General features: G+C 38.1%; 1 protein-coding gene across 1 annotated transcript in view; it reads right to left on the minus strand.

Moving 5' to 3' along the window:
- The window catches only part of RASGRP1 (RAS guanyl releasing protein 1), a 46,646-nt gene extending 20,219 nt beyond the window's left edge, over nt 1–26,427 (minus strand). The window contains exons 1-6 of the mRNA XM_085306673.1: nt 26,370–26,427; nt 24,504–24,705; nt 21,490–21,659; nt 4,346–4,451; nt 2,266–2,328; nt 764–895 (exon numbers count right to left, since the gene is read on the minus strand). Of these exons, the coding sequence (XP_085162799.1) occupies nt 764–895; nt 2,266–2,328; nt 4,346–4,451; nt 21,490–21,659; nt 24,504–24,705; nt 26,370–26,427 (731 nt within the window). The remainder of the gene's footprint in view (nt 1–763; nt 896–2,265; nt 2,329–4,345; nt 4,452–21,489; nt 21,660–24,503; nt 24,706–26,369) is intronic.
- Nucleotides 26,428–27,359: the final 932 nt, after the last annotated feature.

The raw sequence follows: 27,359 nt of genomic DNA on the forward strand, positions 1-27,359 counted from the left end.
CCTCTGGATACAAGACGTTCCCCTATGCTATCTGTCTATGGAGTAACAAGATTGAATTGGTTTTAAAAATCTGAGTATCTTCTTTCAGAGTCAGATATGGAATAAATGCTAAATTCTGTTCTGCTTTGCCTGTTCATTTCCAATCAAAATGTGAATTTACACTGTTAGACAGTTCTACAGAATTTATTCTTATTTAAAARGGATGGCTCACTTCTCAAGGGAGAACTACATGAAGTACAGCTGTATACACATTTATCCGTGCAGGATATGTCATTTAAAAACTTAAATCAAAGAAAATAACATCAAGAATTTGACAATGAAATAACTTCTACCCTCTCACTGACCTGTGGCATTAAAAATATAAAAAATATATWTTTTTTTTACCTTGCGCATTACCTGATTAAAATGTATCCTCCTTTCTTACTGACTTCAAGTTATCTTTCAAAATCTTTCATTCTCTACAAGTTTTCTGAATTCCCTGCATAAAGTAAAATTTATCTAGCATAGAGAATCAGCACAAGGTCTACATAACAGTTAAATTCAACCTAAGCCATTCTTAAAAACCATTCCATTTCTTTACGTGGTACGTATTTCATCCATATGGATGTACAAACCCTTGGAAGGATACGTAACACAGAATTGTTATCCTGCAATAGACTAAACTATCCTGCTATAAACCATGCTGGAGGCACATTATATTTGAATAGAGGAAATCTGAAAGCAAAAGTTTGTTTTCCAACCATATTGAAATTTTGACACTCACATTTGAGTTGTGTCAATTAGACGACAATGTAACTCCTCACCATTAGCTTTTACCAGTTCTTGAAATTCCTCCATAGTTTTGGTTAGTTTGGAATCCATTTTGAACATAACCCAGAATTCTGTAATCCAATACCTATTGTAAAACGAAAATACAGGAGGGAGGGGGAGTAGGGAAAGATTGTGCCATAACATCACTAAGACTGAGATGTAGATAATTTTTTCTGTTTACAGTTTGTATTTCTTGATCAACTTCAGGGAATAAATCTTGTTTTTAAATGCTTTCACTACTTTGTTTTTATCAGAAATCTAAAATTCAAGATTAAAAACGGAAAAACTAGTGATAAAATTTGGTTTAATGCTGTGTAAAACTACTGCCCATATATGTTTGCAACAAATTCAGTGTTAGTTCTACATCGTATCTAGATAACAAATATATTTCCTTCTTCTTTATGAGCTTGTAGAATTTGGCCAAATTCTTTGCATAGTCAGTAAAGCTTGAAATTATTTGGTCTTAAAATTAAGAAAGTGCACTATGACAACAAGAACTTAATCTATTAACTGGAGAAAAAATAGTTACAAATTAAATATATAAATACACTTAAAAATTTACAAGTGATTGTTGTCTCAGGAAATATTTTTATGTGTAGGTGAAACACTTTTGTATTCTAGGCATTCAAAATGTTTCATCATATAAATTTCAATTCTCCAGCGTGGCTTGTGACCCATACATGTGAAAAACCTGTGCTTGTTCCAAAAATGGAAATGCACATTCTTAAGGACAACATGCATGTATGAATTCTGCCTAAAAGCAAAAATGTTCTCAGATCACACACACAACACCACAGCATTCTGACTTAGCTAATAACCTTGAGAAAATAAAATCACCATTAAAAAAAACCCAACTTATTTTAATTAACTACTGCCTTTTTTTTTTTTTTTTTTTTTTTTTTAGATAAATGATACGTTTTTTTGTTAACACAGTCAAATCTACTTTTTCTCTCCTTTGGTTTTCTCTAAAGTAAGATACCAAACTTTGTATTACACTCAATTCAAAAGAAAAAGTATAATCCACAATCACTGCAAGTGACTTAGGAAAACCATATATTGCATACAATAGTTTTGCCTAGTATAAAAATAGCTGCAATATCCCACAACTACTTAAAAAAAAAGAAAAAAAAAGAAAGAAAGAAAAAAAGACCTACAGTATAACATCAGACAAGGCTACCTGCTCCTGAGCACTGCCAGTTTTCACTGATGTTTATGGCACAGATTCATAGAATCAGTTCAAAACTATGATCCAATTAATTCTTGCACTCACCTTCATAGATCTACACACGGCCTTTTGAGTATTTTTGTGTCAAGCTGCTTAAGCAAGTCCTGAAAAGCTGTCGGAGTACAACTGTTTCTCTTTTTAATGTCAGCTGAAGACATGCAAAAGCACTCCTATGTAGGGCACATGGACAGCTACAATCTAGTAACTACCAAACAAAAAAATATTCTTACCTCACAAAATAGCATATCTTTACACATAGCATGGAAGATTTATTTTCTAAAGCATTCAGATAGGTAGAAAACTGTTAAGGAAAACCTTGCTATTCATATATGATACAAAACATGTCTGATATGTCCRTACTTACAATCGATAGGAATCATTCCACTAAAGTCATTTAACATCAGATTAAAGTTTTATACAAAACATACACAATGTGCACATTAAGATTATTAGCAGAAGTGTGTTGTAGATAAGACAGCCATAAGCAATACTGACATAGCTGCTCAAGCACTGAGTAGTGTTAAGTAGTGAAATGAGCCTGCCTTCTACATGTGCTCCTTTGAAATCTGCTTCACAACTTATTATAAAACTCATGCACTCACAAATCTCACTAAAACATGAAACAACAAGTTCATCAAGAATTATTTTCATGAAGAAATATTCTTTAGTTAGTACGATTCACTGGAGCTTTTTGTAAAATGGATGCCATTTTCATCTAATCAGTTATATGTAACAATGGAAAATAATCTGAAACACCTCTTCTCACTAACCTCACCTCTCTAACCATTCAATAGTTTCATCTGATATACAGAGATAGCTGGGAAAAAAAAACACCCCACCTTTTTAGTGTATTAGGTCATTGGTGCAAAGTTCTTGTACAGTAACCAATTTCTTTTGAAGATATGGAAAACCCACTTGGAAATGTGTGTTATGCATATCTCGCATAACACAATTTCAGGAAAATATCTTGCAGATCTTCTCACAATCTGACAGAATTTGACTGCAGCCTGAATCTCCTGCCACATATGAGATATATTATCCATCCAAGATTTAAATGCCAAGATTAGGTGCTTAAATTATACTGACTGTAAGGAGACGTAAAGAGGTTTGAATAGGTGCCCAAATATTCTGAATGGCTCTAAAATGAGTGTCTGAAGTTAGACGGTGTTCAAATAATCAAAAACTATCTAAATACRCTAAAGTAATTTCAGGATGGAAAAAATGGTGAAACTGGAATATTTCCAAATTTTTTCAAGTACAAAAAAAAGAAAAAAAAAGATTATTTAATCCAATCAAATCTGTTTTTTTTTCACTGATTTTGCAGGGAGCTATATGCAGAGTCAAACTGCAAAAATATGCAAGTCTGGTAAAAGTCTGAATCACTTCTCTGATCATAGAAAGTGTTACTTCCCAGAAACAGGCAAGCAATTAGCAATTACTTTCTTCTATTTTCAAAATAATGCATGAGCCTAAATTTAATATGACATTATACCACAGTGGTAGTGTGATACATTYGATGTAATGTTTACTCCGCACTGTGGTAGAGAAGCATCAGGATGGTCAGAATCTAATGTTATAGTAAATCTCTGTTGTAAAAGATGCCGCCTTTAACCCAGTGAGTTTGGGGGAAGAAAGGATTATCTAAAATAAAACATACCAAGACTGACTAGAGATTCTTAGCATGTCAGGCCTGCTTCCTAACTGCATTGTGCTCAACTRCTTAGGAGTAAACATTCTGTAAACCTAGTAAGTCAAGTAATATATTCCATAATTAAAAAATCCTATATAAGACACACTTATACTGCTAATATGATCTTAATAGCTTTACTATGAAAATCTAATGAGCCACAAACACACATATGAATCCAGTTCACTTCAAACCAGCAACTAATCAAGAAGATATATTTTATAATTAAACAGTATATTATATTTTTCTTCAGTGCACATTGTAATTCTGAGTTGTGTGAGAAATAGTATTTGTGAAAACTACATCAAACATGCCATACTTGTATGGAGAGATCTGAAATTTAGACCCAGGTCCACAGTAATTAACTGAGGTGCCTATTTTAATCTAACAGCTGTTACATGTTTCTTTATCGCCAAGGGAGGGTGAATTATCCTACTTAAAATCTGATCTGGAGTTTCACTTTGACTTCGTGGATCATAAGCAAAGAAGTTAATGATCAGTATATTGCTTTATTAATCGAATCGTAATACATCCATAGACTAACTATCCTATATTTATGCATGTCAACACTGTCAAATATATCTAATTTTACTTTAACAGCAAGTGAATATTACAAAGGATATAGATCAATGAGTTTCTGGAGCATGTCCGCAGAGGAGATGATAAATTGATGCATGGTCAGAATTATCTTTAGCAGMTGGTTGTTCTGATATGCATTTCCTTCTAAATCTGGGGGAAGAAAAAAAAAAGTGTATTCTTACTGGAATCTTACCAAAACTTGGTAAACAGCATGCAAGAAGCTTTTTCAGCATCCTAATTTTAATCACCTATGTTCATCTATGTTATCTTAAAGATAGTGGTTAGTTACTAAATTAAGAGGCACATCATTTTTCTAGAGAGAGGTATACAATACTAATTTATTTTTTATATTGTGTTCCATTACAAGGATCTAGAAGACCCTTACAGAAAAAAAGTTTTATCTCAAAAGCACTGAAAATATTCTGAGACAAATATGCATACTGATTTCAGCCTAGCAAAGCACTTAAACAAATGCCTAACTTTTGGAAGATCAATATATCCTCTGAAATAAAGTAATAAATTAAAGTACAAAAGAATGAGATCAGTCAGTCAATAGTACGACTGAACTTAAACAGAATGGAGATATTTTTATTTCCATGTGAAGCTTTTTGCTCAGCTGACATATATATTGCCCAAAATRCACTAGATTAGATTCTATACATAGGTATGAATGCAACAACATATCGCCTAGGCAGAAGTCCTGAGATGCTAACTTGTGCATACTGTCAAGGTGGACCCAAATGTCCTAATGCACATTTTCTTAAACTGTTGCTTACACGAATTTCCCTTGAAACAGGTTTTTAAACTACTTTTCCTTCTGTTATTTTTCTTCCTCCCTCCATATTTGGAGAAGACCACGGGCATCAAACATGTCAGAATGTTTAAAAGTTTGCATTTCTGTAACAAACACTGTAGTACAAGAGATAATATTTTTGCATAGATTGATGAGAGAACCTAGCTGGTTTGAACCAGAATTGGGTACCAATTCAAAAATAAAAAATATGTATTTTTCAAGTAATTTTAAATATATTGTCCTGTATGAGAATATAGGCAGTTATTACTCAAAACAGCAGTAACACCTACGTATGTAGTAATAACGCACAGTAAGACAGAATGGAAGCAGTAGGTAAAACAACATTTGCAGCATATGAAAACATTTTTAAATTGTATAGCACTGAAAAAGAGCACTAAACTTTGACCACTAACAAACCAATATAATCCAAGCTAGTAATTGAACAACAATTTCCATGCCTTTATACAGTAAGATACCAAGAAGAGCTGTCCCCAGAGCTAAGGCCTTTCCTTTCACACAATAAATTACACCTTTAGTAGAACTACTACAGTCAGACTTCCTCTAGAAAAAAAAGTCTCTTTCTATTCTTCACTCCACAATGGTCCTATTCATGCCCTTTATCAGCACACACCCTCCTGAAAGTCCTCTCCTCCCCTTTCTCCACATCAATGCCATCCTACTCAAAGCTAATGGCTACACAAAAGGCAACACATGATGTGATTGACTCTAAGGTGACTGACCAAACAGCAAACCAAACTGGACAAAGTCTGGGCTCATTCAGCAGCCCTTCCACAAACRTGGGCACCAGTCTAGGTGCGTCTCTTCTATACATTCAATTTACACAACATCTGTAGGGAACTAATCTTTGAAACTCCTCTCTTTCCACTAAATTTACTTTAATCTGGCAGACAGATCGATCATTTAACTACTGCATGAAGAGTTTCAGTGGGAGGGTGACTGAGGATGGCCTAAGCCTGAAGTTTACAAATGAAGATACTGTTTTAGCTGTCTCTTTGAACCCTGAAAGCAGCGGATACATTGGGTAGCCTATCAAGTGTAAACAACTTCATTTGTTCTACTAAAAGAGCATTCAGTTTGCCAGAAACTCAGTACAACGAGGAGTCCTGAAATCTTTTACTACCGCAAGCCTACTGGGCAGGATGTGCAGAAGAACATTGATCGGTGAATTCTACAGAGCCCGTGACATTTTATTACCTTTTACAGTTACAGCTAAATTGTTTTGTGGACCAGGCTCCTAAGGAGCAATTCTATCTTCAGTTATACACCAGGCGAAAGCCTGTCCCATTGCCATGAAAATGAGGTATAGTATAAAGGAAAGGGAACAATAAGCTAAAAGGAGAGAAGATTTAAAGCAAGCAGTGCTTAGAGAACTGTTAACAGCATTATAAAACACGAATTTATAAAAAGTAACAAACCCAAAACACACACTGCCTTCTTATTGTCTGTACATAATAGGAAATAATAGGAAATGCAATTTGTCCTAGAAACWATATTTTATTTCTAGAATTCTCAATAATACAGAAGAGGCAGAAATGTCCAATAAATACTTCTGTTCTAGTATTTAACAACATTGCCAGTTAATGTAGTCAGAATGTAAAATTAAGAATTTTACATTCCAATCACAACCAAGGAAACTGTTAACTAGATGCCTACCAGAACTAGTTATTCCTAAATCAGCATCTTATCTTTTTAAGTTTTTTTTTTTTAAAAACTGACCAGAGTCATCTCTGGGTAGTTACTTCTTGACAGTAAAACTCAAAATCTTTAGTAATTTACAATGCATTAACAGAACACTAAACAATCTGGAAAACAAAGAACTGGAGTCAGTCAGTTTTACATTGTATAATCATTTTAAGCTTCCTTCATCAATCACAAAGTCAGTAATTTTGTCTTTATTTTTGCTTCATTTCCATCAGAAGCAGTTTATGAAAAAATGGGTCTTTTAAAAGTAAAGCAGGATTTCAGGTTTGTTTTTTTTAAACAGCTGATGCAGTGTATATTAGCCCAATATCTTAAAGGAAACAAACATCTGTACTAGTATCATCTATTTTGACCGAATTCAGTCATTGAGAGTTCACATGATCAGCTTGTCCAACAGGGGACAACAGTCTCTCCACAACGGAGTGCGGCAAGCTGAGCCAGCGGGCACCAGCATCTCTTACTGGTGCCATTAGAAACTTAGAAAATCTCTAACTTATGGGGGGGGGGGGGAGAGAGAAAAAAAGGAAAATCCAGGAGCAAAATCTCTATAGGGTTATTCTCAGTCTCTTCTTTCAATACAGTGATAGGTTTAAACTAGCGGAAGCAGCTGCARACAGATTTACAGATTTGTGTACTTTTAAAATGGCCCTTCAGTCCTTCCAACCTCCTTTTTTTCATGTATTAACTGAGCTCCAAGAACRCGATAGGGCAGTCACTAATCAATCACTAATGAGAAATACTGAGCATCCTGCTCAGCAAATGATTAAACTAAGACAAAATGAAGAGCTTATAAATATTCTATTACTAACCATGGGCACACTTTTGAATGTCAAGGACTTTTTGTTAGTCTCGTGCAAGAATGATAGAGTACATTCTACCGCCTGCTTTAAAACATCAGTGTATAGATTCTGTTCAGAGAACCAGTAGAGTTAAAAGTCCACCATTAGTGTTTTGGACTGAACCAGTGCCTGTTCCCACAAGATAGCAGCCAGAAACCGGTTCTTTGCTATAATTCAATATATTAATTGTATTTAACCATTCACTGTTGWCTGTATAGATAAGAGAAACATATTGTCAGATGAACTGGAAACCAGATGAGTCAGGGTCCTTAAGAAATGACAAAGAACTGCAGTTAGAGGGCTGAATGACTGGAAGAGAATACTGATCAGCAGTCTCCAAAAGGGGACAGAAGAAAAGTACTGACTGTTTTTGATACAGATGGTACTCTAASAGATTAACGGAAAATAAAAGTTAGGATTGGTGAATAGGCAACTACATCACACTTGAAAAAAATCCTGAGCTGCCTCTTGACTTATACTATGAGCTTTCAGTTTTACAGCATGAATCAAAGTTTGTGTGTTCCTTGCTTGTGTTCTCACCTAATTTCATTCATTACTGAAGAATCTTATTGGGATATAAACTGCCTGGGGATTAGAACAAGTACTCTGCACCAGGGCACACTGGGCAAAACACCCAGTATTTACTCATGGAAGTGAGGAAATTGTGCAGGAAGGCTGGGACAGATCATGATACTTAACCATTTTGGATCTGGCATTTCTTACTCTTTCAGCATCTCCATGAACAGTAGAATTGCACACAGAGCCTGCATCAATCAACACCCATTTTACAAAATTGGTTGATCTGCTAGAGCCTCCATCTAAGAGCTTTTACTTAACCAGCAAAGCAGTTCAATACACACTTAACTTGGAAGTCAATATGGCTATGCACACATGTATTAACTATATATAGCTGTAATTGTATCATCGGCTTTTCAAAAGTGTGCAGAATCAACGAAATCCACAGAGTTAAACTGGTAAAAATGAGCACAAGGCAAGAGGGGACACCAGCTCCTAGTTTCAGATTAAGAACTGTCACTGGGTACTTTGCATCTCTGATCACTAGGTCACTTATTTGGAAAGCTCACCTCCTAAATGTAGCTGTGTGTAAGAAAGCTTCAAAAGTTACAGTAAACTACCTTTGTGCAAATGGTGCAGTCAATAAGATGACTTTTCTGACTTTTTTGCAAGGATGCCTCTGTATGCTACACCATTCACTTGAACCTCCAGCAGTTTATGTTAAAAGTTTCTTGAAACTCATTTTCATTTCCGTTTGCATACCTGTTTCTAACCACATACCATGCTGAGCAGAAACCACTGAGTGAATACTAAATAAAATGGAATGGGTGTGTTTCAGCTAGACAATTTTACCTTAAGAGAATGCTGCAAGTATACTGCATAAGTGTTAGCTTTGTTTTACCGCAGCAAAACAAATAACCCACCAATTGCATTCTTTTTTCCTATGATTGCCCTTATCATATTAAGATATTTTAATAAATACCCTCTGAAACAAAGAAGAATACACCAGCTGAATATACTTTTCCAGTACTTAACTGGATGTGACAACACATGTGACATTTAGGGCTAAGTGTTTTACTATCTATATACTAACAAGATGCCACTAAAAATTACAATTAGAAATGCTCCATTGCATATGTGAGACTCAGAACTCACAGGAATAAGAACATCCTAATCTAGGCTTATCAGCTACTCTATTGCATTATCAAACTTGTAACCCCCTGTAACCCATTATTTAGAAATAATTAAAGAATCATTTGTTGCTAGAGCAGTTGAGGGAATCAAAGCACTCAAAGGCGAGGCTAAAGAACAAACTGCCTGTTTTTCACCATGTCCTGACAGCCACCAAATCTATGCTAAAGTACTTATAAGAGAGAGTATGTTCTATAGCCAGCATCATTCTACTCACGCCTTCCTACTCACATAGGTGCAAGCATAAGGCAACAGGAAGAATGCCAAGAACGTATTAATTGAATTTTGCAAGAAGAAAGAGCCCTTTATTTCATATGCACTGTCTCTATGAGTACTATATCACCAGTCTTTAGCAGTGTTTCATATGCACCGTCTTGACCAGTAATTCATATGCATTGTCTTTACTAGTACTATCTCAGCTTGTGTACAATTTGAAATACATCAGAAGTGAATCACAGAACACTGGCATCAGTGACTGAACTGCTATGAACATGAGTAACTGATACAAACTACCTGAAGTCTTCTATCAGTCATCAGAAACCAGCACCAAAAGTAACAACACACAAGACAGCATCAAGCAATTGCCAGGTAGTCTTATTAAGCAAGGAGCTAAAAGTAACAGGTGACTCTACCGAGGTGCCGTGTAGATTTCCACCAAATGTTTTTTCCGATGGTTTTAAGAAGTTGGTAGGAGGACAGTGTTACAAGTGTCTATCTGTAAAGATAATTAAAGGAGTATGTGATATAAAAACTGGGAGGACTCATGCTGTCAAAGTCTAGCATCAAGGAGTTTGATGAAACATACAGATACATATGAAATAKGGATGTACAGAGACACATTCTAGAATTTAGTGATTGAGCTGAAACACTACAACAGCCATGAGCCAGTATCTTTGCCACACACGAGAAAGGCAGTACTATGAGATAACCTTAGAAATGTTACAAGGAACCAAAGTTGAACTAAATATTTCAAGAATAATTCACAGATACTTCATGGAGGTTTCCCCAAAGACAGGTAACACGCACTCTATTCCTCTTCAGCTCAAAATATACATAGCACATGTAAYAGTTTTCTTACTACAAGCTTGTTGTTGCAGCATGGGAATTTGGTACCCCATAAAAGACCTCTTTGTAGTCATTTAACTGTCCCATTTTTAAATTGATCAAATTTGGTCAGGATCAGATGTATAAGAAGCCACTGTCTTTTGCTCATCAATTATGAAGATTATTACTGAGATAGGGCAGAGATTCAAGTTATACTACAGCATTTACTTTTTGAGATGAAAACAGCCGTTTATTTTTCAGTAACAGATAAAACCTCTGTTAATGGAGAAACCAAGGCTAGGAGCTAATGTACTCTATTCCCCCGCTCCAATGTATAATCAGTTTTCTCTAAACAAGAATGTTTCAGAAACAGTTTAATTCACTGTTAATTTTTTCAGTGGTAGATTTTTCAGCCTCTGTAGATGACTTATTCCAACATTTGAACACCTGTTATTAGAGACTTTTCCCTACTGCCTAGTCAAGGTCTTGTGGTAACTTTGGTAGCTTAAGCCCATTATGTCCCGACTCAACCTCCAGCAGACAGAAACCAAACAAAATCAACTACATACATGCATACATTCTYGTCCCCTTGCTAATATATCTTCCTGATTTAAAGGTCTCTTCCCTCTTCTCTTGTCTTAACTAAGAAAGATCAACTTTCTCAGTATTTTTCTCAGAAGTTGAGTTTTCTAGATCTCTGGTCATCTTTGATGTCCTTCTCTGAATCCTTTATACTTTGCACCTTTATGAACCAGACTGGATAAAGCATTCTAGAGGAGATCTTAGCAACAGAGCTAAAAGATTACTTTGAATATCTTGTACATTTTACTTTTTTTAAAAAAAGTAAATATACATATATACATCTCCCCTTAGAGTATTTGCCTTTTGTTCAGTGGTACAATATCATTAAATCACTTTCACATTCCCAGCTTTATCTTGAGATCCTTTTCTGTAGAAAGGCTGCAAATGAAGGAATTGACTATATATATATATGTGTGTGTGTATACATATATGTATATATATGTATATATATATATTTTTTTTTATAACTGGTTACCCTAGGTGTAGAACTTAGTACTTTTCCTTAGTGAATTCTGTTTTATCTCATATCACTATTTCAAATTGTTAATAACTTTCAGAAATAACAATTATAATATTAAGCCAAGTAAACAGAGATGCTGGAAGAAACCCTATCAGCTTGGCAGCTCTCCAAGTCTACTTCCCACTTCAAACTCCTTACAGCATGGAAAAGAAAAAAGCCAGCACATCACACAGCTCACCGGGTGAAACAACCTGTCAAAACCAAATGCTGAATCATGACCACACTGGCTCCCCACGCCCTGTATCAGGTCTATGTGAAATGACAGCTCTTCCTCCAAGTGCTCATTAACAATGCAAATACAGCCCAGATACAGTTGAGTCTAATATGCAATCCAGAAGGATAAYAAGACTATTCTGTGCAACAGTAGGAGCGAAAAACCTCAAGGGAAAGGCATTACCCTCTCTCAGAAACAATTATTTGAAAGCTACATCTTGGAGAAAAAGCTCTGGGTAATTCTTTGAAATGAAAACAAGAAGGTAAAAGCTTTTGTCAAGGGAAAATGGAATGATTTTGAGAAATTAAAATGTTCTTCAAAGAAAACCAAATGAAATGTGGGTGGAAAGCATCCCATTAGCCTTGGAAATTCAGATTAAGTACAGGCAACAAGACAAAGTTAAAAATACAAAACCAATATTCATTGTTCTATACATCGTCAAATATACAGAATGTTAAAAGTACTAAGTTTTAACGAATTTAGATGATAGCTTTTTACCAAATAGTTCTTTTACAGAAAGCCTACAAAACATAATTTGAGTGCTCAAGATTTTTTTAGAGCTATAAATCACAATGCTTGAGCACCAACTTGTAGTTTGGAGCTCCTGAATACAGGCAGCTCTTGAATAGTTCAGGCATAATGCCTGGCAGCACAGCTCCACRAGCTTAAGCACTGACGTATAAAACAAATGAGAAACTTCTGAGGCCTGTATCACTAGATCACCACTGAACCCAGCCGTATGTTCAGCACTAACTCATCCCGCAACAGCAGTGTTTTATAATGAGCTAAATATGGGATTGATCCAGGGGTAGCCAGTCATCAGACCTAGGCAAACATGAAGTCAACTCCATTTTAAGGTTCAAACTATAACTGATTAGCAGATACCAACTAGGTGTCCTCTTAGAGATCTGAAGGTGTTGCAAATCACACAGATCCCAGTTCCTGGCCTTGATTTTCAGTGGTGGCTYGCATGCTCCTACCTTTACTCCTGCTAAAGTATTTCTGGAATGCTGTTTCAGGTATCCCTTCTTCACAAATCTCAGCTTTCCAACCTTTGCTCTGACTTCCAAATGACTTTCTCGAATTAGCGTTCACACATGCTATGGAAAAATGGTTTCGAGCTCAGCTTCTGATCGTACCTTTGCCTCATCATTAGATTGGAACATGTCTTATTCACCATTGACCTTCACTTCCCCCTGCCCTTTACTCCCCAAAAAAACTCTACAGGTTCACTACAAACCCAAATCATACCTGACCACTATGTCTCACTATCAAACATCCACAAACAAAAGGTTCCCAATTGCTGGTTCAAGATAGCTGCAGTTTGCTAAGTTTTAGTCAGTAAAATCTTCACATACGTATTCAAGTGTAAGGTTTATTGGGCCCATTGTTCAGTTGCTACAGTATAGAACAAGGGAATCCTGTGTCTCCTAGGTACTACTGCAGTATATTTCTTACTAATACATATATCTGATCATTTTGCAAGTTTTTCAATCTAAGTAAGTACTTTGTCTTATGCTGATTTTTGAAAAAGTAACACTATGCAATAATCAACTTTAAATATAGCCAATTCTCCTGGAGGAAGGGAAAATTTCATCCATACACAAAATGAGTATTTTGAAGGAGAATCATTTTCTGATGTTGAAAACAACTGAAAACAAAAAAATAAAAGCAGCTCTTGAAGCTCAGACACTACTGCTCTCTGCCAGAGGAGTTCCATATTTCAGAAAAAAGATTTATAATAGCGTCATATCTCTATGACATCATCTGTATCATGATATAGATGGCACCAGGCACTGAATTCTCCTTAGTATAAGCTCTTTATACATTTGAGTCTTAAAACTGCAGTGTTTGGGAACTCCTCGAGTCATCTCCAATGCAAGCGTTATCTTAGCAGCTCTTCACAGGTGCACTCATATCTTTGCCTTTTCCTACCTGCTGCATTTTCAAGTTCTAACCTCAGTAATTGGAGTGAATGGTATCACATTTAGAAAATTATCAGCTTTCTTCCTCCAGCTTAACCTCCCTAACAGAAAGATWAAACTATGCAGAAACATTAAACTATGAAGTAGTTTGAGAAGTCCGTTCATTTTGAGACTTTTAAAAAGACCTTTGAAGAAATGTCTTAAGTATTAGCATAACTAATACAGCTATATAGTATATAGTTTGGCAATAAATAGCTAAATACTGAAAGACTTCACAATGAAGCATGCACAAACTAAGCCAAGTATCATAGAAAGATGTATGGGAAAGCCTAAAGAACAAGTGCCTTAGTTCTTGCTTTTACTTCATAGATAGGTTGAAAAGAAACAGTGGAATTAATGTAACATTCTAAGGAGATTAAATTCTCTTTTATCACTATCTAAGCTTTTGTACACTGAAGGATAAAAGTTATATTGTTTTTCTGAATTTATATTTAGAGGTATGATGATACAATTTTCTCTCATATTCCTGTGATGAAAATAAGCAAATGATAAGACTACCTTATTTAGTAAGAAGTGTAAGTTGTCTTCATTTTCTTTTATTAACAATGCACCTTGACTTTGGACAATTACATTAGAAAGACTGGAGTCCAACTAGTTATTAGAACTTTAAAGTATAAATAAAGTTTTATTTCTTTGGGAAAATTTCTTCCAGATATTAGGTCAMAAAACATCTATTTGCCTTTTTGCTCTTATCACAATCAACTTTCATAGTTAGCTAAACAGCATTTAGCACTCTACAGAACAGTAACTACTCTTATGTTCCCACAATACCAATACTCAGTCACTAATATAATTTCTGTTGCCACGCAATACTAAAGCTTCTGYACTGTATTTCACAGAACCATGCCCACATTACTTAAAACATAAAAGATCAAAACCACTATACYATGAAATAATACTGCAAACAAACTTTAATTACATTTTTGGGAGGAGGGGTGGGGGAAACAGACATCTCAACATTCAGATTAGGTTCTTGGGCAGGAGAGAAACCTCTGCAAACTTGTGAAGAAAGAAAACAAGTGACCATCCAGGCAAACCCAACAGAGAAAAGYAATTGACAGAAGTTGTGCTGTGTGGGTGTGTATATACTTTAAAAGATATAATTGCTTTTGAGTCAGAATTCTGTGCTATAATKTATATGAACTAAGCTTTCCTTTGAACATCAGCATCAACGACCACACCAGGCTATGAGGATGTTTGACTTTTAATAGCAATGGGCAACTTCTTTGCAAGTAATTCATCAGATTGAAAGGGATACATTTCAGAATGATTAATGATGAAGCAAGGAATCATTGGGGAAGAGGAGGCAGAAGAACATGCAAGTCTATCAGATCTCAGGTTTTTTCAGTATTATCAAAATCTAACTTCCCTGCTCTGTAGGGAAAAGATAAACTGATCACCTTTTCCTCATGAAGAGGCATGAGCATGAGGGTTCCACACAGGTCCATGCTAGGAGTCCACATGTTTATTTTGTGAAACTGAAACTTGTAGCAACTCCTAAGACTTTTCAAGCTTAATGTAAATTTTATCCAAACAAAGTATTTGCACTGGAGACTGATGTTCTTCTTCATGGACTAATCACTGGCCAGCAGAGACTCCTCAGTCCKCAATATGAAAGGAAAGTCCCTCAGTTCCTCTATGGTAGCATTATTAGATATAAATCTAGGTCAAGATTTCATTTTCATATCTCTGATGTATAAAGAAAGTCTAATGAGCCTATTTTTAACTTTACRTTAAAATCATTAGAAGTATCAACCTCCCTCTCTGCTACTATGCAAAAGGGATATTCCAGAGAATACTGAATGGCCCAAGCAGACCAAATTAACCAGAGATACTCTTCTCCGTGTCACTGGAATTTAAAAAATTTATCATTGTTTTTAACAATGGATAAAAATCCTTTGTTTCTTGAACTGTAATTATTTTATTGGTTATTGTATATTTCAACTAGACTTATATTAGAAAAAGGGAGGATTTTTCTGAATAAGTTGAAGGGGAAAAATTGGATAAAATTTCCAAGTTTTCTGTATGATACAGGAGAAGATGGTTAAAGCGCTCCTGATGAGAGAACTCTAACTTTCTTGTTTCTTTTCTTTGCTTTTTCTTCTTCTTTTTTTTTTTTTTTTTTGTTTGTTTGTTTGTTTTAATGGATGCAATTCTTACCTGTCTCTCAAAGAAGTCCTAAGACTCAAAATATTTTTGCACGGTTTTAATGCAAAAGTGAACTACAGAAATATTACCAGTTCACAGAATTAAGACAATTCTGCTGGATTTTTTGCTCTAGAAAACATTAACTACAATTAACTGGCACAATTTTAGGTAGCAAGCACCTACGAAGGCAATTTCACCTTTGCCAACTTTCTCATCTCTATCACAACTATGTGGAATCTTTCATCCATACCAATCCTAAAGCAGTTTCCAGAATTTCTAAGGCTTGTTTACAAACATCTCACTTTGTCTGACACTGAGGCAACAAACTGGTTTTGCTCTGACCAGACACTGCAGAACAATTTACATCATGAGCTAAGGCTATTACGACCACGAGAAACTACAAATTGCATTATGTTCACTCTATCAGCAAAACTCTATTGAGAGTATTGCCAATCCATGAGGTTATTGCTTTTAGAGTCTTTGAAAGATGTTAGCTATTGGTTTAAAGATGGTTGTTTTAAAGATGCATTGTTTTCTATTAAAGAGTGACACAGCGGTATGAACAACTGACTCAACCGCAGTTTATTGCGGTTGGCCTTCCATATAGAACTATACTGTATATAACATGTATTAACATGCAGGTACTGTGGGAAATACTTCAGCTGCTTTACTTAAAAAGTTTAAGAAACCAGATACAGAGGCATGGCACAGTGACTCTGCATCTGAAGATGTTTCATGAATTCCTTTTTCATTTGAGCATACTTCAGCTGTTAACCATYTGCCACACCATGTTAGTCATCTGGTCTAGTAGTAACTGAAGTGCCTCAATAGTAGGATAAGCAGTCCTTCTATGTGCTACAGTAAACATGCTTGCACTATTCAGATACAGGAGGCASGAGTTTAATGTGCACTAAACTAGTCGAGTAGATGTTTTGAAGCACTTTACAATCCTTTAAACAAACAGACATTTAACTCTTAATCAAGATAAACCTAGAGATATTCTTACATGGCAAGACAGAAGCTTACAGTCAAAACACTTACCATCTAACACCCTTAGGCAAGTACATCTGCAAAAACACACAGTGAATAGACAAATAGAAAAAGTATCTGCTAGAACAGAAACTGATCATCTAATGAACTGTCAAAACATTAAGCTCATAGTAGCTTGAGAACAGCCTTGAGTAAAGTGTTATSAACTATTCTTATTTCATTTCCATATTTAGCATAAATACAGTAAACAAGATATATTTATACAGCGAAGTGAACATTGTTGAAATACTCCTCTCATCTGATCTATAACAATTTCTGGACTAAATGTATGTTAACAGGCGTTCATTCACAACTGGATTTCTTTAAGAAGAACAAGCAGAAAGCAGAGCTGTCCTACTGAGCATATGCTTCCTGCGTTTTGTTGAACTGTCAGCATTAAATAATCAATATAGCTCTGGAACAGCCAGCCAGATCCTATTCTACCTTTGGTTTCAACAACAAAGCTGATGGAGCAAATATCTTTACAATTAGCAACAATGAGGAGACGAAGCCATACCAGCTTTTACAGAACAGTATAAAGATTAGTGCAAAAGAATATATTTYATGTACTGCATGGACTCATGGGGTTTATTTTAAAGTCACTGTTCTACTTAAAACTACACTCCAGAAGTACAGTTACTAATGCAGATTTCCCCAGGAATACATTCTCTCTCTCCTAAAGATGGCACATTCCAAGCCACATTCTATTAATTACTTCTTTGCTTTCTTGAACTCACAGCTTCAGCTATGTTGTTGCCAACTGAACATCCACCTTTAATTATTTATGACCTTTCTGTTCAGAATTTAATTTAGATTTTAATCCTTGCTGGAGAGGTTCTACTGAATCTAACCCTTCTACACTCTTTGCATTCTCTAGTCTTCCCAGTCATCTCACGACCCTACACTATGTTCCTCCTGGCCATGCACTCTCCTCCCCTTCTTTGATTTCTCTTTTTCTTCAMTGCCCTATTATGACTCCTCCTTCTTTCCATACAATCACTTTTTCATCTTTAAAAAGTCATTGTCAGCTCCACTTATATGTCACGCTTCTTTCTTTTTTAAGGTAATCAAATGGGATGTCTATATTTGTGCTGTACAGCTCTCCTTGTCAATCCAGACCAGAGCAGTAGCAGCATCCTGTAGCTACTTCTAATGCCAAAACACTTAGAAGCCACATAGAATGTGTTCTGAATCTCTGTCCTATATTATCATATCTCTTCTCTTTACACTGGTGAAAACTGTTTCAAGTTTCTACAAATCTTTTCCTGGACTAATCTCAGGAGCAGTATTTCTAAGACACTTTAAGACATTCCCTGTCTTCCAGCACCAGTCATACTTTTTCCTGAAAACTTGTCCTAGCTCATGTCTTGGTTTTTCTATTGCCTTGGCATTTAGCATTTCATTAGCAGGATGGTTCATCTTACTCATCAACCTAGTCCTTCATGGGACTTCAAGAAGCCTCTACTTTTGGCATCTTTGTTAATAAAATATTCTACTGAATAAACATTGGTGTAACACTCATCTCTCAGATATGCCTCACATGACCTTACACTATCTCACATCATGCTATCTGTTTTTATTCTGGCTTTCTAATGCAGATGCCTATCATTTTTCAGTTCAAGTTCAAGATGGCCAAGAGGTGGAAGAGCACACACCAATCATCCTAAAGTAGATTTCTCAATTAACTACACTGTATAAGCTTTTGGTCTTCTCTCAAGAACCTCCCTCCTCCCCCCCCCCCCAAAAAAAACACCTTAATATCTCTCTACTTTTAGAATCAGCAGATAAAACAGCACCACCACTGTAATTCAAGTTATTCTGTCCACATTCCAGCGTCATCTTCTACTGAGAACTGTTGCAGACCCATAGACTAGCACTAAAATCCAGTCTTTCCTCCCCACCTTCTTACACCAGGTTTGGATTACCTCAGCTACTTTAACACAAGTTGTCTTTCTACACATCCTGGAATCCATTCACAACACTGTGGTAAAGCTTAGCTTCTCAGTCCTTGCTTCAAGTTAACATGACCCCCTTTCTCCTTCTTTTCCTCCCCTTATTCATACTAGAAGATAAGTAACTTGCATTTGTTTTCTTCACATTTGTAAATTTGCATTGATTTTAAGACTTTCCTCATTAGGCCCTCTTCACATATGGCAGTACTCTGCCAACTTGCCCTTGCACACTGYTGTTAATGGCAGCAATTCTTACATATTATTTTTTTTAAACTTGTAAAATCAAGTTCAAAAACAAACAAAAAAGCTATATTCTTCATTTACCAATAAATGTATGCATTTATAACTGTGCAAATAATAGCAAGTGTAGTATAGTATTAGAATGAYGCAGTATATACATTCTGAAACATGATGTATCATCTATCTATTGCATATTGTTTTACTTAACCTCAGAGAGCAAATAAATCAAGGGCTTTTTTCAGAAAGTAAACTAAAAATATAACAAGCAGCACTTCACTTTAGGGAGGAGGTGGGTTTTCTGCTTTTTTAATATTGAAGTAGAACTTGCTCAAATAGAATAATATCCGAAAGAATACAAGTCACGTTTGACACACTGAAGAGACATAACCTCAATCTGAAGAAAACTGTAAGAGTACAGGGTAACAGCTCCATTTCAGTGCTATATGAAGGGGGAAAAAATGTTTTATCTTTTAAGTTTACTTGTAATCACTCAGCAACTTTGGAGTTCCTCCCTCTTCTTCCTCTACCCCCCCAATCCAGAGAACTCCTGGATTTTTTTCTACCTCCTCCTTTATTTGCACAATAAAATGAATGTATTTTGCAAAATGTTTTTTGCTTAAAGAAGGTTCTTGTAGCTGCCAGCAAATTTGTTAAGTAGGTTATCTGGTTGTACTAGCTATACATTACAACTCATTTAAATACTCTCTGGGGAAATTCCAGCATATTTTAAGAACATGCATATCACAGAAGATGTACACACACAGACAATACTATGAATAGCCCAGTGAATGAATCGAAGTTTCAACAGGATAAACCATAATTCTAGCAAACATTAACAAATTTAAGATCATGGCTGCAGATGCACTGCAACTCACTTTTGTCAGACTTAAGTACTACTTAACAGCATTGAATTATGGTAAATTTTGTAATTTAAGTATTAATCCYATTAGAAAGAGTCACATGCATACATAGCTAGACACGTGCAGTTGCTTTTCTTTGTCATCTTAGTCCTTACAACCTATGAATTTCCAGGAATCTGAGAACACAGTCAGATACATGAAGCTAAGTATTAAAAAAAACTGTTAGAATAAAATTAAGCCAATAAAATCACCATTCAGGAAGTATCTGAAGACAATCACCACAATCATTTAYTAGATTTTCATAATATTACATTTATAACTCTTTTTTACATAAAAATATGGAAGTAAATTAATATGACAGCTAGTCACAATACTAAAACCAYATATAAAGGTCTTACATGTACTTTATATCTCATCTCATACACAGCAAACCAAAAATTTTAAGAATATTAAGCAAACTTTGCTTAAGAATCAGGATTTTATATTAATTCAGAAGTTTCTTTAAATGGAGGAGAAAAACTGAGAAGAATCAAAATATTACTGACAATTGCATGTTACAGCAGCTCTTCTCAGACATACATTTCTCTGTACATTCTATGAGGTTTAAAAGAAAAAAACAAAAATGCTTTCAATGAGTATCAAAGATTAGTCATTGTTTACACAGCATTTAAGTGCTACCAGCACTAGATCAGCACTGTGCATTACTATTTAACCCAACAGATTAGTTATTTTAAGGGGGCGCTGGAGTTCAGTACYATTATTATCTCAGGACAACTCTGCAAGTAAGATATTACAAGCTATGTCTTAGGTATTAACCAGCTCGTAGCATTGAAGGATTCTGCCAGAACAGATGCATGACTGAGAAGCAAAAAATTCAGAATCCTTTATCAATACTTTTGACTTTATTCCTACCTTAAAGCCCTTCAGTACTATCATAACATTAAAAAAAAAAAAAGCTTACTAATGAAATATCATTGAAAAAAAAAAAAGAGACGACAGATATAGGGTTCAGGCAACAATCACACTTGTCAATATACTGCAATTCCAGTAGAAGATGAATAATTGATAAGTTCAAAAAAGCATATAGTTGTGAATTTTATTTAGTTGTGAATTTATTGCAGCAAGGCAATTTTATATCTGTACTGATAAAGCAAGAAACAAACCAATGTTATTCTACTTAGCTTGAAAACAGCTCTTCTCATTTCAAAACGTGTAACAAGCATTGTTAACACACACTATCTAGAATATTACTACAAAATGGAAGACATAAATGACTCCTTGCTAAAGTTTGCGAATTTGGTACTTTAGCTAACAACAAAAAATCCAGTTGAAAGAAATGATTCAGTTATACCTTACTCTCTCAAAAAAAGAGAGTAATCACCCTAAACTCTCAGCATATATTACCTATACAAACAGATCCATATCCCCACAAAATATGCATGGTCACCTGCAGTATACGTAATCAGCAGTTAAGSCTTTCTGTTCTACCAGTAACATAAATGTAGCTAGGACAGAATTATACAATATAATTCTAAAAACTTCYAGACACTCACCAAAAGACTGAATGCAGGTTTCAAGAAGATCTTCCAAAGTGGCCCCTTTGGCTAAGTGCCCTACAGGCACCATTGTGACTTGGKTAAGATTTGAAAGGCTGGGACAGTGATTGATTTGCTTCAGCTCAAGCRCTGCTTTGGGGGCAGTGCTGCATCCTTGGGCAGGTTGCCTAAAAAGAAAGCACTGTTGTGAAGTAAGTACAAGAAATGCAAGTGGCAAATTTTCACTGCATAGGAGAGGAGGAGAAATTTAAAAGGCAATTAGCTCCCAGTAGGTAGGTTGGTGAAAGACATAACCCTCCCACTTAATAACTGCACCAAAGAGACTGCTCAATAAATGACATTTTTCCTGCTAAGCGTGGATTGTAAGGCACACRGTTACAGAGCTCTTTGAATGACCTGTCATATTACCAAAATTCTTGTTTCTTTGCTTGGGAGTTATGTTTACATTAAGATTTCAGCATAAGTATAAAAGTCCCTCAAACTGTGTATATAGGACATGTAACACTGGAAGATTGTCATGAAATAATCTACCACCACACATTTTTGTGTCCACATCAAAATAAAGAAGAAAAGAAACGTATAACTATAATCAAGTTTTATACAGCTGGGAAAAGGCAGACTAGCTTTATTAATAGTCATTTTCCAAATGAAAGTAAACACTCAAAATATAAGTGCAACTTTACAGTGGAGTATTTCACAGCAAAAACAAAAAACAGAGTAGATTAATTTGTATCCATTCTATATTGTATACTATTATTTCCTACTAAGTTACTTTAAAAGTGCAAACACGACTGAATTAATACCTTTAACCACAAAACTTTATACTTTGAAGAGACCAAAATAAAGCAAGTATCTAGTTTTAGGCTTGTATTTTGCTTGTATTATAAAAATCTTACATGTCAAGAGTATTTATGTTTACTGATAACATTAGTCTGTTCACTGCATATATAATCACCATACTATATAAAACTGTAAGTATATACAGTGTCACAAGTATGAAGAGTACTGAAACATTTTCACCTGCATGTAACAAGAACCACTTCAAAATCTTGCATGAGCGTATAATCACATAGTTCACACAGGACAAMGTTTCAGTAAAACTGGGGCCTATTTCAGAGACAATTTACACTCCATGATCTTCCTGAACAAGTTACTGCAGCATCTTTAAAATGAGATATTTAAGGGGAAAAAAAAAAAGGAGAAAAAAAAAGATCATGGGATAAGCTGAAAGCAGATGTAGCTGAAGTTGTTGGGAATGGAAATTTACATGGAGGTGAGGTATAAAGCTCCTTTAAAAATAATTCTATTTCTTATAAATTCCTAAGGGAACTACTTTGTTTCAGGTGAGGACTCTTGCATTTCAGCTGCAGATATACAAACCTTCATACAGCTTTTCTGTGCAAGACTTCATTAATAATTAACAGTCCTGGGAAGAAAGGGCTTAGAAATTCATCCAGTGTGTAACTGCGTATTACAGATGGAGAAAGTAAAGACACATGTCCCAGCATAGGCATTTCTGGAGGAAGGTGGAAATACACATGCCTAATGAAGGCAGACTGGACTCTACCTCATCCCAGTGAATTTCAAGCCTTATCTTAAACTTCTACTTCATTTCAATGCTGTGAAAGCCATGATGCCACTCACAACCCACGCTGCTCCCAGGTCTCTAGAATTTCAAACCCAGGAAAACCAGGCCTGATCCCACAGAGGTACTGACCATCTCTCATCTCCTCCGCAGTAATTTGACAACAGCTATTGAAAGATTTTTTTCTTCCTTTTCTCTACATTTCCCTCTCAGCTTTGTGAACTTCCTGTTCTCAGACAAAAAAGGGCCTGACGAGCTTTCAGAGCTCTCATTTTGCAAGCTTAAACACCCCTCTCAACTTTACTCCCAAGTCTCTTCAGTGCCGGGCACAGCATCCTCGCAATGCAACGGGGTTTAGTAAAGCAAGAGTGACAGAAGCTAGCAACATCTTGGCAACAACAGAGTCAGCACCGAACAGCGTACAAAAGCAAAACTGTCCACACCTCAAAGAAAAAAAAAGTTTGTAATGTCACTTTGGCCGACTTGGCAACACGTCAGGGAAAACTCAACTGGTGACACATTATCATCCTTTAGAGCAGATCTCTTTGCAGCAGTTATTCGACATGAAAGTGTGGAAAGTGTATATAGATTTATATTTAAAAACAAAGCGCGGTGGCGGTGTTGCAGGTAGCAGCGGTACGAGCGGCGCTCGCGGGTGTCTGGTAACGGCGGTGGGGACGGGACGGGACGGGACGGGACGGGACGAGGGCAGCGCCCCGGAGCTCCCCGGCGCGGCACCCGGGGCAGGGGAAGCGAGCGGAGCGAGCCGCCCGCGGGCGCTGCCCCGGGGCAGCCCGGCGCCGGCCGCCTCCCGTGCGCAGCGGGCGCCCGGCACGGCCCGAGCCGCCGCTCTCGCCCACCCTGCTCGCCTTGACCCTCCGCGGAGGCTCTTCCCAGCCCCTACGGACCATCCGCCACGCCTGCTCGGCGCCGAGTGGCGCCGGACGGAGCGAAACAAAATCCTCCTCCTCCTCCTCCGCCGCCGCTTTCTCGCGCTTTCCCACCTGAGAGGAAACCGGCGGGCTCCGGCGCGGCCCCACCGCCTCGGACGCCCCACGCCCGGCCCCGCGCCCCCTCCCCCGCCGGGCACCCCGGGGCCGCCCGGCCGCGGCTCGCCCCGCCGCGAACTCACTGGTTCTCCTTCTTTTTCCCTAAGGTTCCCATGCCGGCGCCAGGCGCGGCCCCGCCGCCCGGCTGGCTCTGCCAGGAGCGCAGGGAGCGGGACTACACGGCGGGGAGGCGGTCCGGGGCAGCCCGGCGGCGGCGCCGCGCATCGCCGCCTCGCCCGCTCCCCCTCGCTCGTCAGCAGGCGCCTGCAGCCAAGCCGAGCGGGGCAGCGGCCGCCGCCCGTGACGAGCGAAGATCTTATCAGCAGAAGGAAGTACTACGCGACCGGGCTGCTCTTCTCTGAAGCCGCCGGATTTACCAGGTACTGAACCGCGGCCTCTTGCTCACCGAGCCCGCGTCTGAAACGGCCGCGGCATTTTCCACGGCACAGCCCCGGCCCCGCCGCGCGGCCCTCGGGGCTCGCGCGTGCCTCACGCCAGCCCTCCGCAGCAGGGCAGGGCCGGCCCCCGTCCCGCGCCGGGCTGGCCGAGGAGAGCCGCGTGCCGTGGCGCCTGGGATAGCTGTGTCGGGGAGGGGGGGGACAGGGGACAAGCGAGGCGCCRCGTCCCCGCGGGACTCGAGACACCTCGCTACACAGAGCCGCTCGCCCGCGCGTAACCGCCGCGCGCGCGCCCCCGCCGCCGCCCAACGGCACGTGCGGCGGGGGGGGGGGGGCGCCTGCTGATTGGCTGGCGCGCCAACGGCCGGTGTGTGTGTGGGGGGGGGAGGGTGTGGCCCGCCCCTCCCCCCGCGGCGCGTGCCCCGTCCTGCCCCGCCACCTGCGGCGCGCTGCGGTGAGGGGCGGCGGCTGCGCGCGCTGCCTCCGCCGCGCTCGGGTCGCGTCGCGTCGCGTCGGCGGAGGGGGAGGAAGGGATGCGGCAAGGTCCTTTCTCCATCGGCCTAGGCTAACGTTCACCAAAAGTGTGGAAGMGGCCGTAATTTTGAGGGCGGTGCCCTGGCTATTTAACTCCACCGCTTCATCATCCTTCTTCCGTCAGTAACACGCTGTCCTCTCAGTTCTCTCAGTGATGTAGGTACCTAGAAACAAATGTATGAATGCTACCGAGATGCCTGCATTGAAGAACTTCTACGCTTAGCTGCTGCCTCACACTGTGTCCAGTTTAATCTTGCTATTCCCTAAGCACTTGCATTTCTACTTATTAACTGCCCCATTCTGAGCGATGTAGTGTCAAACTCCAGGCCACAGTGGGCTGGAATTCAGAAAGTTGTCAAAAGAGACCTGAATCTCTCCTGCAGGGCCCCACCAAGTAGGGAATCTCAGATTGTGAGGGACTAACATGCTCAGTTCCTCACTGACACTTTCCTGGAAAAAGAAGGGACAGTGATAATGCTGTTCACCTACAACTTGTGTATGGGGTTATGTGTAAAGTTAGAACATTTAACCAGGAAGCTGGGAGCATGGGTTCAGCATCCTCCCCATTGCCCAACTCCCAAGCTGCCAAGATGAAAGCGAAGCTTGGTTGAGGAGAGCGAGCTATGCAAACCTGACTTTTGCTTTGCAGAAGACCTCCAGGTAAAAGAAAAGAACTCTGTGTACGTCTGGAAATCACATCAGTTATTCATTAAGTGACATTCTTCTGAGTCAGTACTGAGCTCGTTCAAGTATAGAGCTTGAAGGTCACTGATTTATGAAACAGAAACACATTGACCCAAATCCAAGGCCATGGTTCATGTGGCCTGTGATATTTTATGTAGAAATTATGTTGTTAAGACAATACAGTTGTTTAATTCTAATTCAGACAGTACATTCTATCTATGTTTGCTTTTTCTTTGACTACATTTTCCTTGAGAAGTTCATAAGCATGCACACACACATACACATGAGAGAGCCTCACAGAAAGAATGCTCTCTAGCTTTGTGGTCAAAAGTTAGTCTATATGCCAATTGTACAAAAATACAATTGCAATTTGTATTTCCAGACAGCACTCTGACATACTGATCCCTGAATGTAGTGTTCTGCAGATGAAATGGTCCCTACTGTACTTACTTACTGTAGTAGGTACAGTAGTACTTACTACTACTGTAAAGTAGATTCACACACATTTTTTGTCCTCAGATGAAGGGTGACTGCATGCCCTATGTCTCATGGCATCAGAGATTTGCTCTGTGGAAGAATAAGATACTGCTTCTATCAGTAGACGACTACTTCAAAATACAACTTCACAATCCAAAGTAGCTATGCTAGCAGAGTGATCAGGAACACGATGCCTGGCATGGACCATGTTCCCCCTGAGAGACATGACAGAGTAGACATTTTTATACTGTTGTGCTAAGACTCCTGGAAGATCTTGCAGCAATAGAAAGTCAAAATTGGGTTTACCATCAGAACTGACTGAATGGACTCAGCTTGTTGTGTCAGAGCGACTCGGATCATTGAAGTTCTGTCATAGTCCAAGACGTGCCTTTCTCCCTCCATGTTAGTGAGAGGCCACAAAACCTAGCTTAGCCTTGAAGTGGATTAAAAATAATTTTCTTAAGCTGTTGTTTTGTATCTACAGTAAGCTGATTTAAAATGCCTTCCTCTCATTCATGGCTCCACCTTCTTACTCTTTGCAATGGGCAACATAGTAGAGCTTGTGCAGCCTTGCAGTCAGTTGCATATGAGAATTAATCCAGTTTAAAAAAGCAAACCAACTAAAAATGATATGTTTTCAGCCACACTATATCAATTCTTTCATTCATTTTACCACCCACTCATATTAGCTCAAGTGCTACCACAACCAAACAAAAGAGCATGACCATGGTTTTTTCCAGTTGTTTTCACTTTGATTTATTTAAAGCCATTGTGAAATGACAGCCCAACCATGAAAGCTCTTAGATGTCCTTGTGGGATCATGATGAGCAGGTTCCCTGGCGCTGACAGGAGTATACACTGGATGGCAAGGTCAGTAAAGAATGTTTGAAAGACAAGCTATACAATGTAGTGTAGGATGCAATTCCAGGAAAGGAGAAAACAAGATAGCTAGTATTTTGGGAAGAAAGAAGACAGTGTATGGAAGCAATGGAGAATCACTGTTGGATTAACATATGTTAGGCAAACTATGTTATAGTCAGAATAATTAGGTTTAAGAAGTTCTCTGCAGTTAAGCTAGGTCTTAGCAAATGCACATGAAAAAAACTTTTTCATCTGAGTTGTGATAAAGCAGAAGTGTGG

Source organism: Rhea americana, unplaced genomic scaffold (assembly GCF_003343005.1).
Source record: "Rhea americana isolate MKP2758 unplaced genomic scaffold, rheAme1 scaffold_245, whole genome shotgun sequence".
NCBI classification, from domain to species: Eukaryota; Metazoa; Chordata; class Aves; order Rheiformes; family Rheidae; genus Rhea; species Rhea americana.